The sequence below is a fragment of the Panicum virgatum genome, chromosome 7N, assembly GCF_016808335.1.
Source record: "Panicum virgatum strain AP13 chromosome 7N, P.virgatum_v5, whole genome shotgun sequence".
Classification (NCBI taxonomy): domain Eukaryota; kingdom Viridiplantae; phylum Streptophyta; class Magnoliopsida; order Poales; family Poaceae; genus Panicum; species Panicum virgatum.
The window spans coordinates 38,870,300-38,885,815 of record NC_053151.1 but is presented as its reverse complement, the minus strand read 5'-3'; the positions used below and the strand labels follow the sequence as shown (position 1 = coordinate 38,885,815).

At 44.7% G+C, this 15,516-nt stretch overlaps 1 protein-coding gene across 1 annotated transcript; it reads right to left on the bottom strand.

Moving 5' to 3' along the window:
* Positions 1-7,724: 7,724 nt before the first annotated feature.
* On the bottom strand, positions 7,725-10,398 carry LOC120683888 (transcription factor LAF1-like). The gene is made up of 3 exons (XM_039965984.1): positions 10,096-10,398; positions 9,678-9,807; positions 7,725-8,515 (listed from the first exon to the last, which is right to left on the bottom strand). The coding sequence occupies exons 1-3, from the start codon at positions 10,229-10,231 to the stop codon at positions 7,915-7,917; spliced, it is 867 nt and encodes a 288-aa protein (XP_039821918.1). The 5' UTR covers positions 10,232-10,398; the 3' UTR covers positions 7,725-7,914.
* Between the last annotated feature and the right edge of the window lie 5,118 nt (positions 10,399-15,516).

Below are 15,516 nucleotides of genomic sequence, written 5' to 3'. Positions count from 1 at the left end.
CGCCCGCACTGAATGCCGCTAGCGGCCCAGGAGCTTTGAGAATTGAGATCATTCCCCTTTTTTTTGGCCGCTCACACTAAATGCTGCCAAGAGCCCAACGGAAAATCATGTCACACAAGCTTATTTTAATTTCATCGAAATCATGTCACGCTAGCTACCTTTGTATACAGAACTTATGTCGTGCTACATAATTTATTGAATTAATGATGTACAAGTTGGTGGCATAAAAAATCTTGTATACATAATTTACCATTACAATAATAATATTTTCATTTATGTGACAAGAAATAAAATTGCATACATAAGTTTGTACTGTATATATAAAAGTTTTGATGGCTTGAAAGTTATGTATGATAAAATATATTGAAAAACTTGCTGCCTTGTGTACATAACTTATGGCGTGCTACATAAGTTATTGCTACCTTCTATAACTTACGATGTACAAGTTGTGGGCATTCGAAAAAGTTTTGCAGCTAACTTGTATACCTAACTTGTTGAACTTAAGATGTACAAGTTGGGAGCATAAAAAATTATTGCTTTGTTGTATACATAATTAACTGTTACATAACAATATTTTTATTTTCATGACAAGAAACAAATATTGTATACATAATTTTGTATTGTATGCATAAAAGTTATAATGCGTTGAAAAATTATGTATGTTAAAATGTATTGAAAAACTGGTATGACATGTAACTTATGCATAACTTATCACGTGTGCTGCTTTGTATGCATAACTTATGTCGTGCTACATAAGTTATTGCTACCGTGTATTACTTATGACGTACGAGTTATGGGCATCCGGAAACAAATGTTTTGTTGCTAAAATGTATAAATAATTACTACAAAAAAATGTCCTCAAAATCCGGGCGCAAAATAAAAGCAGCATTGCATACGTGGGCCTCCGATAAACAGGTCAGCCCACGATCGGCCCAGCTAACGCGTCATAATGGACCATAAAAAAAGAAAGGGAAAGACTTCTCCCGACACGTGAAGAGATCACTCCCCACCTGTCGTTCGATTGCTTGGAACTTAACTAGCGCACGATTGTGCGATTGGATTCCGCTAGGTCTACCCATATTACTGTGCTTCATGATTTATTGCCGATAAATCCGTGCATTGAGAGTCTGAAGTTTCATCATTTTTTAATAGTAACACATGGGAGCTTTAGAAACAAGAATAATTAGAAGGGGATGAGAAGGGATGTGATTATTATTATTATGGGGGAAAGAAAGGAAGAAATAAGGAGAAGATTTGAGAAAGAAATATATAAGAATCTATTCTTATGTCTTAGCATGTAAACCTAGTTTAATTAAAGTGAACTGTCGGAATCTTGTTTCATTAGCATTTGCGAAGGTTTCATATTTTTCTACAATCCAAATGACCTAAACTTTCCATTCCTGTATTTTGAAATCCTATAGTATTCACGTGTTATACTCCACATGATTCCTGCATTTTTTTCCTGTTCCTATTTTTTGCATTTCTATGTTCCAAACAGATCCTTAACTTTTATAAAAGCCACGATAGAATGACTTCACGACAACAATATTGATTATAGATAAGGAGACTCACATATAAGGCTAGTTTCAGTACAAATTTTATGGCATTAAATGTTATGCCACATCAACAAATTTGCTAACATGGCAGGATCACTACGAGGAGAGATAAGAGAGAGTTTCATGGATGTAAGAGAAGTTTCATCCTCATAACAGTTATCAGTTCGGTTACCAAGTTCATAGTCTTGGTGTGCAATGAAACTATGCATTGAGTTTGGCATAACAAACAAATTAATTCGATAAATAAATGGAAAGAGAAGCATATTTAACTATTTAGCTTTATTTTCTCTATTTCCATTTGATAGTTCTATCTCCAAAATTGAATTATTCTATTTAGATAGTTGCATACGAGTTGACATCTTGGAAATAGTATGGATAGTCATTCAATTCCCATGCAAAGTGACTTCTCTTGAAAAAATGCCAGTATACGTATATAACAACATCGAAAACGAGGTGTCATGATTTATGAGATAATAAGTAAGGTTCTTCTCCTTGATCTTCATACCAAGATGAAATAGATCTATCAAGATAGACTAGAGGAAGTATCATTTTGCACATGCCACGCAAATTTTAAGTACTCGAGATTCATCAAATACCTCAATCTCAAATCTTGCAGCTTGCGAGCTCCAGGTTAGATCGAGGCTTGGTTTGATTCTAAGTATAGCTTAACCCAAATTGAGTTTGTAGCAAGTTAAATATAAATAACTCGTGAGTCTTAAGCTTTTCTACTAACCCTACATAGGGATAAGGGTGAATGGTGAATGCTTGGCAGGTGTAAATCAGTAGGTCATCAGACCGCAGTGTTGGGACGAGCAGCATGCTAATATGGTGGGCACCCTCGTCATTGCTAAAGTCAAGGTCGCGACAGCCAGCATGATGAAGGATAGAGAGAATTTTTTTAGGACGGCTATGTGTGGCATGTATGAAAATGTTAAGAAGTGCTAGAGTTCAAAACTTTATTTGAAAGAATTTTGAATGAAATGTTGTCATATAAATTTAATTATATCGTGATGATTTTAAACCGATAAGGTTAATATATGCTTCACGTATCACCCATAGCAACGCACATGCATATTTGTTAGGATTATAACAAATTGTTCGAGCTAAAAAAATGTCATTCTACCTTAGTATTAGAAAATATGTCATGCAACACTTTAAATCATATAGTGGAGCAAAACATCACACTAATAGATATTTTATATCCTAGCTAGGTAACAACTAACATAATCTATAAATAAAATACTAGACGTCATACACAACATGTGTGAAATCTTTATTATTTGCTCTTAAGAAGATATTGCCTAAAGGGAATTGAATATATGTTTAAGTAATGATTTTCACTTGTAAAATAAATATTACAGAATGATTAGGGTCATCGCGAAAGTGATGCAGACAGACTAGGGCAATGGTGAACAAGAATGATTAGGGTCAGGAAATTACAGGATGGCCCTTCCCTTTTCCTCTACACATATGCTTTGGTCCTAGTGGAAAGTTGAGTTACATTAAGAAACAATTCAGATCTGTACATTGCAATTCAAGGTCATGAAGTTTCAATTTGGGATGTGTGCATTTGGATTCGAACAAATTTTCTTTTTATTTTATAATTTATTTTACGACTAGTGAAGCCATGTTTTATGAAGAGTGAAATGTACCTAAGGAGCGGGTCTTTTAACTTTTTTTTTATGGATTCTCATTCCAAGTACGAATCAAGTCCGTAACTAAATAAAGAGTGAATGGTATAAGAATTTTAAAGACTTAGACGTTCACTTTGATAGTTTATGAATTTAGATGATGAGAATGAGAAACTCTTTTTGTGAATTGTGCAAGACGTCATGAAACGTGGGAAGTTAAAGAGGGTTCTACCACTAGGCTAAAAACCTTTCATGTATAGCCTGGTGGTAGAAGAGTCACAGCATCACCTTAGGTCCTGAATTCAAGTTCCTTTGAGAGCGAATATTCTAAAAGTTAACAGCGTTGTGCTTTCAATGGTAGGCGACTTTCCCATCTAGAGAATTTGTGCGTGCGTTGTGAATATCTCAATTGTATCGTGTAATTAAAAAATGCTTATACTAACGCACTCTGTATACCCTAATCAAGTAGTGACGGATCTAGAAATAATTAAAGGAGGGGCTGATTTCTTCTTTCTCCCCTTCTTCCTCATTATTTCTTTTAAAAATGGAGGAGGGGCTCAAGAGGGGCTCTATTGTTTTTCAGGTCTAGGGGGGATGGAGCCTTGCTAGACCCGGTGCTGGATCCGCCCCTGTAACCAAGCACCTATCGCACGTCATAGCTGCTTTGCATAACCATGTTGGCCAAAGTAATCCATTTTTTTTCCCAATGCATGTTCTCATCAGTTAACGTGACCCGTTCATCCGACCGATTGGCAGATCCGCTCGCTCTGCAGGCTCATTTCTTTATTCTTTTCCTCTCCGCGGCAGAAGGAATACTGTATCTATACGTTATACATTAGTGGGACCACTATGCTCTCTTCTTCTACTTTGTACCCTTCCACCCCTCGACCCTCGTCTCTTACCCTACAGTTGTATGCTCTAGTCAACTCGAGTGCGGCCATGGCAAACCTTCCACTCGAATCCACCATTTCCTGCTCATTTGAGCTTAGATAACTACTACAGAACAGGACTTTGGTCCTCCACATTTGTCCCGGCTACCATCCGACCCGGGATCAATAAAGGTTTTAGTCCCGGGTCTAAAATCTAGAGCCAGTTAGAAGTAGAAAAAAAACTTTTATTCCGGTTGGAGTGTTCACTCGGGACTAAATGGTACCCTTTAGCCCCGGGTGGAGCCACCAGCCGGGACTAAATATTTTAGTCCCGGCTGGTGGCTCCACCCGGGGCTAAAGGGTACCATTTAGTCCCTGGTGGGGACTGGAACCGGGACAATAAAGGCGGCTCCAACACCTCTCATTTCTTTTATCTGCAGCTCCCCAATCCATCTCTCTCTCTCTCTCCCCCCTTATCACTTTCTCCTCCCTTCCTCATCTTCCTCCCTCCTCCGCGCGCAGGCGCAGTCCGGCAAGCAGCAGGGGTCCGGCGAGCCGCGTGGAGGAGTCTGGCTAGCCGCGTGGAGGGGTCTGGCGAGCCGCTGCCGCCGCTCGAGCGCAGGCCGGCGAGCCACACCCCGACACCGGCGGGGACTAGGTGGACTGGCGAGCCACCGCCGGCGCACGAGCAGCTGGCCGCGGGCCGCCGCCGGCCACGGAGCGCGCGAGCCACCGCCGCTGCGGAGGACACCGGCCACTGGCAGCAACCGAGCACGCAGGCCGGCCGCCGCCGCCACGGAGTGCGCCGGCCATTGGCAGCCGCGGAGCGCGCGGGGAGGCCGTCGCTGCTGCCACGGAGCGAGCCGGCCGCTGGCAGCCGCGGAGCTCACGGGCCGCCGCCGCGCGGAGGGTGGAGCGCGCCGGAGCGGGCCGCTGCCGGCCGCTGCTGCGTTGATTTTTCTTACTTTTCTGATTTTCTGAAATAGAGATGGATTGTATCTATCTTTTAATGGATTCTTTGAATGATTTGGGGGATCTATTGATTTTGCATGATTTTGTATCGATCGATTCAATATTTGGTGATTCATTCTTCAAATGATTTGCCCACACTCCTGGTGGGGATGTGAGGGGAATGGAAAAGGATGCTAGCGGCGTGGATGGCCTGGCCAGACCCTGGTGGGCTGCGCGGCCAGGTCTGGCGAGCGATGGCGGGGACGGGGCCAGATCCAGGGAGCGGCAGTGGGGACAGTGCCGGGCGGGCGGAGGCTGATTTTTTATTAAAAATTACATTTGTCCCGATTCAATAGCTATCGGGACAAAAGACTTGACACATTTGTCCCGGATTGGCTGTCCCAGTTGGAAAACCGGGACAAAAGCCTCTTCCGAACCAGGACTACATGCACTTTCTGTAGTAGTGGATCTGCTCTTTTCTCTCTGGCATGGAAGCTTGCTTGATTCAATGGAGTTAGGTAAAACAGAAGTATATAATGCATTTCGAAAGGTAAATTTCTTGCGCCATCTCAGATCTGCTCCCTTCTATTGTTGTCCTGCTTGTTAATAATCTTCTAGTTATCTTGCTTGTCCTCTTTGAGGGGATGTGCTGCATTTTCTTTGAGTTCGAAGTTTGAACTATTGTGAGGAATGAGAGTACTCTATTCTGCCTGTGATGAGTGAATTGTCAACCGTGCGGTGTGATCGTGCGCTTGGTATTTGGATTGCAGGTACACGGGCGTCGAGTGTCGACGGAGAGCTGTCGTGGAGGTGCTGTGGCCGATGGACCGTGCGGTGGACGGCGGTGAAGGGCAGCCGGGACCGGAGCTCGGACCGGGCGGCAGTTGTGGCGTCCACTCCTGGATCGAGGGCGCAAGCGGCGACGGAAGGCGGGTTTCTTGGTTTGCGCCACAAAACCAAGGAGGCGGACGGCGGTTGAAGACGCCAAGTCGTGGAGGCACGGGCGTCGGGCTCGGGACTGACGGAGACGACGGGCGTCGACGGCGTCTAGGGCCTCGCTGCGGGCGAGGAGGTGACGGGCGGCATCTAGGGCCGTCAGGAGGCCGAGGCGGGAACGGCGTCTAGGGCCACGGCGTGGAGGCGGGAATCTTCCCGCGCATGAGGTTTTGGCGGTTTTCTCAAAAACGGCCACCTACCCGGGTTTCGCGGACCCTCCAAAACCGCGGACCGGATCTTCGTCGACGTGGCGGCATCGCAGCAAAGACTTCGAGTCGAAGAAAGAAGCTCCGCCGTCGATCGAGGTTGTACAGCAGGGTGCTGCTGACCCGACCGGTCTGACCGGTCCCCTGGACCGGTCTGACCGGTCTGGCCGCAGCAACCGGGTATAAATATCCCCCACCAGCCCGTGGCTGGTTGAGTCTCTTGAGTCTTTTGTTTTCTCTTCGTTTTTCCTTCTCCCTGCCCCTGCTCTAGGTTAGGGCCAAGGACTCCAACGCAAAGAGAATTTAGATTATAGCTATTCTCTTCAATCTAGTGGGTGGATGATGGGCGGATGGCTCTAGCTGTTGTATAGGTGAATTCCTCTGAAAATTAATGGATGAAATTTGTTTGCAATTCACTTGTGTGTGCTGAGCATCTCATCCTCCCCTTCTCTCTTGCGTTTTGGGTTCAATTCTCCTTTTTTGGTGTGTTCCTTGTCTGGAGGAGAACAACCCTTGATTTCGTGGTTTGATGAACTCTTTGGAACGATTCCTATGCATATAGCCTAGTGCCAAACCTCTTGGAATCATGAGTTCTCACGAATTGGCGATTTTGTGTTCTTGAGAAAACCCCAATCCTCTTTGATCTTTCCTCGATTTCTCTCGTTTCGTGAATCTTTTGGGTGAGATCTTTTGGGGATATGTTCACGGGGTAGTTACGAAGATTTTCCTCCAAGTTTGGTTGAATTTGGACTTCATTTACTCAAGATTTGACATTTGGAGCTTTGTTGGCGGGCTGTCTGGGAGCGACCGGTCTGACCGGTCTGTGCAACCGGTCTGACCGGTCTGGAGTTTCGAATTCCCAGCCCGACCGGTTTGACCGGTCTGTTCAACCGGTCTGACCAGTCACTGCAGTCTAGTTCTGCGTTTCGACTCGCTTTGCTTCCGCACTGCGATCTGGGTCTTCTGCTTCGAGATAGCTTGTCCATAGCTATTCTCGCTGACCTAGGTTCGAGGATTTGCGGTGATTTTGGGACATAGGCCGACGTTTCAAATTTCGAAGAAATTTTGTTCGGCTCCCATTAACCCCCCCTCTGGTCGTCAGTTTCGGTCCCTCATATTGTCTTTAGTGATTTCCCAGTTCTCTGGAGGCGCAGGAATAAATGGTATGTTCCCAATTTGGATTTGAACGGCAGAACGTACGTTCGATAATGAGTTTTCGGGGCCAAAGCTGTTTTATAGTTCTTGCCTTCATGGTGCACCATTTCGGTTTTTTTTTTGTGTGTGCGCGCGCGCTGACCTGATAAACCCTCGGGGTGCATAATTCATCATGCAAACTAACACATGTGCAGATGCCACTGGTTGTTTCATTTCTTTGCACTCTTGCATTGGCAGAGGATCCCTTACTTTTGTGCCATTTCTGGACAACAAGCACAAAGTTTATTATCTGTACTCGTTTGAATGAACAGGTGGAAAAATAAACTTGAAACGATGCAAAGCTGTATGTGGATACTCTAATTGACCCAGGGCGCAGTGTGGAGACTCAAGAGGACAGTTCTCTCATTGACCCACACATCTGTATATTTAAGTATTTAACTGACTGCACATTGGTATGTATATATACCACACAATTTACACTTTCGCCTACGGAAGAAACAGATTCACAGAATGCTTAACGATGAGCAGTTGGAAAGAACACTCTTGACGCCTAGTTGATCCCAAGGAACTCGCTCATGGAGAGCCAATCGCAGAACCCTGCTCCCTGCACGTCCATCTGATCCGCGTCCGCCGCCGCGTTGAACCCCCAGCCGATGCCGCCGTCGCCGAGCCCGTGCCGGGAATCCACCGCGCCGCACGGCCCGTCGACCTGCACGGACCCCTGGTGGCTCAGGCTGCGCCCGCTCGCGTCGAAGACGCCGGCGGCGTCCGGACCCAGCGCCACCAGGCTGGTGCCGTAGTCCATGTCGAGCCAGTCCGCGAACATGACCTTGGGGAGCACGGGCGCGTGCGGCCGCACCGCCGCGCCCGCGCCCGCGGGCTCGGTGACGGTGAGGCAGCTCGAGTCGTCGGCCGACGACGACTCCACCGGCTCCGACGAGTCGGAGCTCGCGGGCCGGTTGGCGCCTCTCTGGCCGCTGTCGCTGGGGTTGGGGCTTCCGGCGCGGACGTCGGAGCCGGCGGGCGTCGCCGGGTCCGCCGCGCACTTGGCCTGCGCGCCGCCCTCGACGCGCTTCTTCAGGTACGAGTTCCAGTAGTTCTTCACCTCGTTGTCGGTCCGGCCAGGCAGGTGACGCGCGATCTGAGACCACCTGCAGCACGAACATTATTTCTCACCGTGTCAGAGAGGCAGCCATAAAAAAGTTTCACTTTTAACACTTACATCTGACGAAACTTGTTCTGTCGGCGGGTTCTACGTGACATGAACTTTACTCTCTGATGGTTTTTTTTTTGAAGTAAAACTTTTACTCTCTGATAGTGCGCCACGTACGTTTTTGGCATCTCCACATTCCTCCTCCCGTAGCTTTCTGCTTCCTATACTACGTTGGCAGACAAATAGTTGAGCATGAAGTATTCGTAAGAACCGTGACACATTTGATTCTTTTCCTTCGGTAGGCTATACTAAGATTATACAATTCTGAATTAGTTCAATACGGTCGTCCTCTAAAAAAAGAAGAATTAGTTCAATACAGTACCAATTATTGTTGAGTACTAGTTACAAGTCTTCGTTCAGATCGTCAAAGCAGAAGATTTTTATAGCATAAACCTAAGGCGAACTCCAATCCGGTTGGGCTGGATGGTTGACATTCGCATTTATAAATCGTCGTAGCAGGAACGGTATTGTGTTTCCGTTTAATGTATAAAACCTAAACTAAATGAAGCACCGGAACAAATTAAAAGTAAGCTTTGCTTGCACCAGCAACCAACTGCTGAACCTGTCCACGGAGAAAGTAGCAGATACAGGTTTTTCTTGCCATTAATACTTTCTTTATTTCTCTTTTTTTATTCCCAGGTCTAGAAAGAAGCTCGCCGTGACTAAGCGCACACTTTTCATTAAACAAAACGAAAGAGATGCCTGTCTACAATGATCAAATCGAGCACTCGGAAAAGATGCAATCGAGTGTCTCAATATGGAGCGCAGATGTCAGCATCAACTCCACCACTTAAAGCGGTGTGTCCACGGCAAACATCAGCATTTCCCTTTCCCCTTCGCACTGCCACTGATCGGTTAACCCTTTTCTACTCTAAATCAGCTGAATTCCCCAGCTTAACCATACTGTCAAGTGTCAGGTAGTAGAAGGCTAGCAGCCAGGATAAAAGCGGGCAGGTAGAAATGGGAGTCGGCTAGGCTAATCTGTATCCGACTCAACGAGCAAGCTTGCCAGGTGTTGACGTTACTTGTCAGCAATCCGCTTGTTGCTGTAAAGGCTAAAGGAGAGTTGGGAACCGAGAGAAGTCTGCGCGGGTGCTTACTTGTTGCCCATCTTGGCGTGGAGGCTCATGACGGTCTCCTCCTCCTCCGGCGAGAACATGCCGTGCTTCAGCCCCGGCCTCAGGTAGTTGATCCACCGCAGCCTACAGCTCTTGCCGTTGCGCTGCAGCCCTGCACCCGAGAGTTCACGGAGAGAATTCAGCTGACAGGCCAAGGTGCATTTGACAGAGGACTCGTTGAAACCCAAGCGAGCGAGCTCGCGAAATCGAACGAGTCCTGTGCTCTGAAAACTGGGCAAAGCTTTGCTAAAATTCACTCCCTTTTCGTTTCCCAAAAGGCTAGGTACATTTGGAAGCAGAGGAAGCGCCGGAGGAACAAGAGCCTGATTGCTGCAAGCTCAGAGCTCGGCGCAATGCAATCAGTTGGGATTTCCCCTCGGATTCTGCGGTTCTTACTTACCGGCCTTGGCGGGGAGCGCGCTCCAGCAGCCGTGGCCGTAGCGGAGGATGAAGTCGCGGAGCTTTTCGTCCTCCTCCGGCGACCACAGGCCCTTCCGGTACTGCGCCTTGGGCTTCTGGCACGCCTTGCACCCCATTGCCTGCTTGGTTGGCAGAGGAGGAATGCCGCCGCAGAGGACGAGTGCTCTGGGGCAGGGAGAAGGGAGGAGGAAGGAGCACCGGGCACTGGCGCGGCAGGCGGATTTGGGGGTGCGCTTGCACTGTGGTGTCGGTCTGCGTTGGCGTGGGAGCAGAGAGCTAGCTGGGCGCAGGACTTTATAGGGCAGGAAACCAATCATGAGTTTGTTACTCACCTTATCGCCGACTTATTAAAGAGATTAGGTACTTTTTTTTTTGGTTCGCGCTGTGGCTCGTCCGACCAAAACTCTGCGAGATATACACCTGCATTTTCTGAAACGCTGATCTCCAGAGGTAAATTTACAAGACCTGCGAATCGTAGTACCTGGAACAAGTAACGGTCACTTTGCACGGTGAGAAGGTATCAGACTGACAGCGGACTATCTTTTTTTTTTCAGGAGTACCTTCACAGTTCCAACTCAGTTCTGTGATGCTGCTGAAAGCAACAAAGCATCGGCGACCGCCTCAGCAGTCAGCACATGTCACTGTGCACGCTTGTGTCGCCGCCGCACATCGACATGCCTAGCAATTCGCGCCATGCCTGCCATCGCTCTCCGCACAATGCACGCCCCACAGCTCGATCCACAGCCAGAGGGGCGGGGTTTGTGTTTTGGATGTTTCTCAGGTCAAGAGACCAAGTGGCATGTGATGCCCTCAAGTGTTTTTGGCTGCGCGCCTCTACTCTACTCCCTCTCCCTCCATTCCTCCAATCACCATTTCTTAAATTTTCTTTTCGTGACTGTAATTAAGGTTAAGTTTTTTTTATCCAGCGGGCCATGTTCTGCACCACATAGGATACCTGCTACTACCCTGCAAAGTACAAACCCGGCCCTATGGCCACCTGTCCATGACACACACTGTTCGTTAGAAGTCAGATCTCAACCACATTATGAGCAGTGATCAACACCGAAGCACCAATCCCCGTCCGCTTCAGTCCACTTTGATTTGTGTACTAGTTTGCGCTAGAGTTCTTAATAAGAGGTCCACTGCTGATTTTTCTTCAGGCCAATGGCATGTCCACAAGAGTACATATCAAGTGGTGCCCTCTTTTTATTTATAGCCAAGAAACGTTCTTGATAAGGAAAACTACTAAAAACAAACCCAAACGTACACATGGTCTCCGTTTTAGGGTACACATGTAAATGCAGTTAACTAGTAGGTGAGGTACTATTATTAATTGGATGCTCATTTGAAGTCTTCACGTGAAGCCACGTGGACTTCTAAAAAATATAGAAATTCTAAATTTTTTTACAAAAATCAGAAACATCCGGTCATCAGTCTAACAATTCTAATTTTAAATATTATTGGATCTGCTATCTTTCTTAAGAAATTACCCATCTCTACATTATGAAAATAGACTAAAGTAACCCCTAAACATATATCTAATTATCTAACTTACCCACCTTTGCTATTATTGAAAAAACTAAAGTAACCCCCTACACTTGGTGTAAATTACTGACTTATGCTATTATAAAAATAATACAAATAATCTCCTAAATTTGCATATAAATTATCCAATTATGTTATTATTCAAAGTTATAGTAACCCCAAATCTGAATCTAAATTATACAATTATAACAAAATATTAAAATGCACCCATATAAAATTCTAAATTATTATTTATATCATTATTAATATATTATTTATATAAATATACTACCCATAATATGTGTCACATGTATTCTTGTATGATGGAAGGGATAATACACTGCTACAGAACAGGCCTTTGTTCCAGGCCATTTGTCCCGGCAGCCTTTGGGCCCGGGACAATAGGTGGCTTTTGTCCCGGGTCCAACGGCTAGCCGGGCCAGCGGGGGACAGGGGCCTTTTGTGCCGGTTGGAGGCACCAACCGGGACAGGGGCTTTTTGTCCCGGTTGAAAGAATCAAACCTGACGGCGGCTCAGATTGTAGGGGGAGAAGATATTCCAAAGGCCGATGTGGTCGTCAAATGGACGTATGAGTTGGGTAAATCTCTTGTACCCCCGAAGTAGTGTCCGTGCTTCCAACGCAAATGTATAAGCTGCACCAGCACTACATGCGTGCGATGGCCGATTGCATCTTCATGCAGGGCGCAAAGATTAAAGATGACGATTTTTTACGGGGGGAGGCCATTATATGGATAAACTGGGAAGAAATTTACCAACTATTCTATCAGGAGGACCTCGACATCTCTATGGTCGGCTTGTGAGTTCTGTAAGTATTTTACTCTCCTTACGTATTGTTTTGCATGATCTCAACATATTGATCCCTTGATTTATTCGGTATCATGTAGAATGGAGATACAAACTTGCAGGAGAAAGGGATACTCTCACCTCGGCTTCATCGACCCAATTACTTGTAATTGGAGGATTCTACGCGACACTTCCGATGAGCTATTCCAAAACTTGTTCAAGTACATAAGCGTTCATCACAACAAGCAAATGATATTGTTTCCTTACAATTTTGCGTGAGTGATTCCTTCCGTCTAACTCTTTCTATTATGTAATCGAATTGTTTAAACCTTAACTACCAAGAACTGCCTCCGTATAATCTTGCAGTGAACACTGGGTCCTAATTGTCATAATTCCCGAGAAGAGCCTACTCGTGGTTATGGACTCATTGAGGAGAAATCCAGAACAATACGAAAATCTTCTTAACATGATGAAAAAGTAATTCTACCACTACTCCGTCGATGATTGATAATTTGAATCACTTTGTTACTTGACTATAATTGTTCTAATCATGCACAAGATTTGGAAACAATTCGCTAAAAATCATTCAGGCAAATTTGACAAGGAATTGAAGATCAAGACAGATTTTGCGGTACGCACTTGGATGATTCGTTACACGATTCATTAGTTTTATTATATATTTATGTAAATACCTGATAATTTCTTCTCTCTTAAAGTGTATGAGGCAGAAACAAGGCACTAATTTATACGCATACTTTGTATGCGAGAACATCCATAGTCTGGTAGGTCCTCCAAGGGCCTGGACAGATTGGGAGGAGGTAAGTAAAAAACTTGTTAATATTTGAACTCGTACTTTAATTAGTCGAAATTAATTATCCCCTTTTTCCATAGGTCGAGGAGATGCGCGATAAACTCATACCGGAGGAAAAGATTATGGCGATTCAAGAACAATTGTCCGGATTTATTGTTGAGTAAGTCCTCGATCCAAAAAGCGAATTCTACTATGATGGACTATCTAATATTGACAATCACAGCAAATATGATAATATACGCGTATATATGTAATTAAGAACGAATATACCTATGTAAATATATATATATATGTGTGTGTATGTATTAAATTTCTATTTATGAGTATGTATGTATTATATATATAAGCACTCCAATAATATATATATATATATATATATGTGTGTGTGTGTGTGTATATATAAAATATTGGTCCTAGACATTTTTAGATGTAAAGGAATTCACATGTATAGATATGTGTGTGTATATATATAAAACTATCTAGGACAAATATTATATAAGTAACTATATATATATATATATATATATATATATATTAGTGGAGATCATACACACTGAATTCCAATACATAAGTTTAATTGAAATGCAAAAGTATAATTGAAATAGAAAAAGAATTGAGAAAAGAAAAATAGAAAAAAATAACACCAACCGGAACAAAATGGTGCGCCAGTCACGTGGCGCTGGCAGCATCTTTTGTCCCGGTTGGTGCCTTTTGTCCCGGTTGCCAGACTCGGGACAAAAGTACCACCCCTTTTGTCCCGGCCTGGCGTTCCCGGTTGGGAAACCGGGACAATAAGGGTTTCCCAACCGGGACAAATTAGCATTTCTGTAGTAGTGAGAACACCCATTCACAAACAACTTGTTCAATTAAATATATATCAAACATACATGGAGGTATGATGTAAATAAAATATATTACAACTAGATAATGATAAATATGTATTTTGGAGTATGTGTTAGAATATTTAATAGATAAAGTAGGGTGATAATTATAATTATTAGATATAAGTTTTGTTTTATATCAATTATAATTAGCCTGTGCGGGAAAATTGGTTGATTGGCTAGCATACATAGTTACATACAAATTAATTATTGCACAAGGCTCTCCCTTTTATTCCATTTTATGATTTGATTATGTGGTTTGGTGGCTCAACCAATACCGTTTACTTTGTTTTTATTTTATATTTTAACACTTATTAATGTGTTCCGGCACCAAACATATGTCACTCCGTTCGCTTCATTTCTTTTGGCTTCTTTCAGCTTCTTCCCTCTCACATAAACCAGTTGAAATCAGCCAAAAACAGCCGAAATCAGCACAACGAACAGGGTCTGTATTTTGAAATGGGTAGGAGACGGTCACCGTGTGGAATGCCTATCAAAACCCTTGGGGAATAGGAACATAGGAACACACGAAGCCTTTTTTTTTTTCGAGATGCCATGCCCCGGCAGCGCACGGGATTGTAGCTTTATTACAGAGTTCAGGATGGACCAAATGAGAAGATTTCGCATGTCTGAAAGGACGCAAACTTTCTGGAATACTCCTCGAGGCCACACCTAACACCAGCGGCGCTAGGCAACAAACGGGTGACGGCCGATGCCTTTCCTGCACGAGGCGCGTGTTCCTCTAGCTAGCTAGACACTCGTCTCCTACGACTCCACCTGCTGCAAAAGAAAAAAGAAAGGCAAATGATACACCTGCTCGCTCGAGAATTCAGCGACTTCTTTGTAAGAGCAAGTTTAATAGTTACAGCCCGCTGCTGGTTGTAAGTCTCTTTACAGCCTTCTCCTAGTCCGTTCGTATAGTAGTTAGCCCTCCACAATTAATTCATAGCCTACTTATCTCTCTCACAGAGTTTTTTTGATTCTTGTGTCCAATCCGGCTGTAATCTTACAGCTTGCTTGTCCTCTCTCTCCTCACTTCTCTCTTCCACGCCAGCATTTAGTCGGCTTACAGCCTACTATTATACTTGCTCTAACGACGAACAGCACGCACCGCGCAGTTTTCTTTTTGCGTTGCGTCCCTGGACACGGAGCTGAAGCTGCGAAGGGCTTCAGCAATGTCAACGCCGGCCGGCCTCCGTTCGTCCACTCTGTATATACCCGAAGACCTCCAGGCACTGGCTTCGTATTCGGCTCGGTGTTCTATTCTGTGGGAACAGGAGGCTCCGTTTGTCCAAGGGATCGATCGACGAACTGGAAAAGAAAAGAAAAGAAAAGACAAAAAAAAAAACAATGCGCCCGGCGTTCTCACGTGCCCCGCCGG

Coding starts and splice junctions, on each gene's coding strand:
- LOC120683888 (XM_039965984.1), bottom strand. CDS start 10,231: ATGGGGTGCAAGGCGTGCCAGAAGCCCAAGGCGCAGTACCGGAAGGGC. Junction 9,808..10,095: donor CGCGCTCCCCGCCAAGGCCG/GTAAGTAAGAAC, acceptor TCTCGGGTGCAG/GGCTGCAGCGCAACGGCAAG. Junction 8,516..9,677: donor CACGCCAAGATGGGCAACAA/GTAAGCACCCGC, acceptor TTCGTGCTGCAG/GTGGTCTCAGATCGCGCGTC.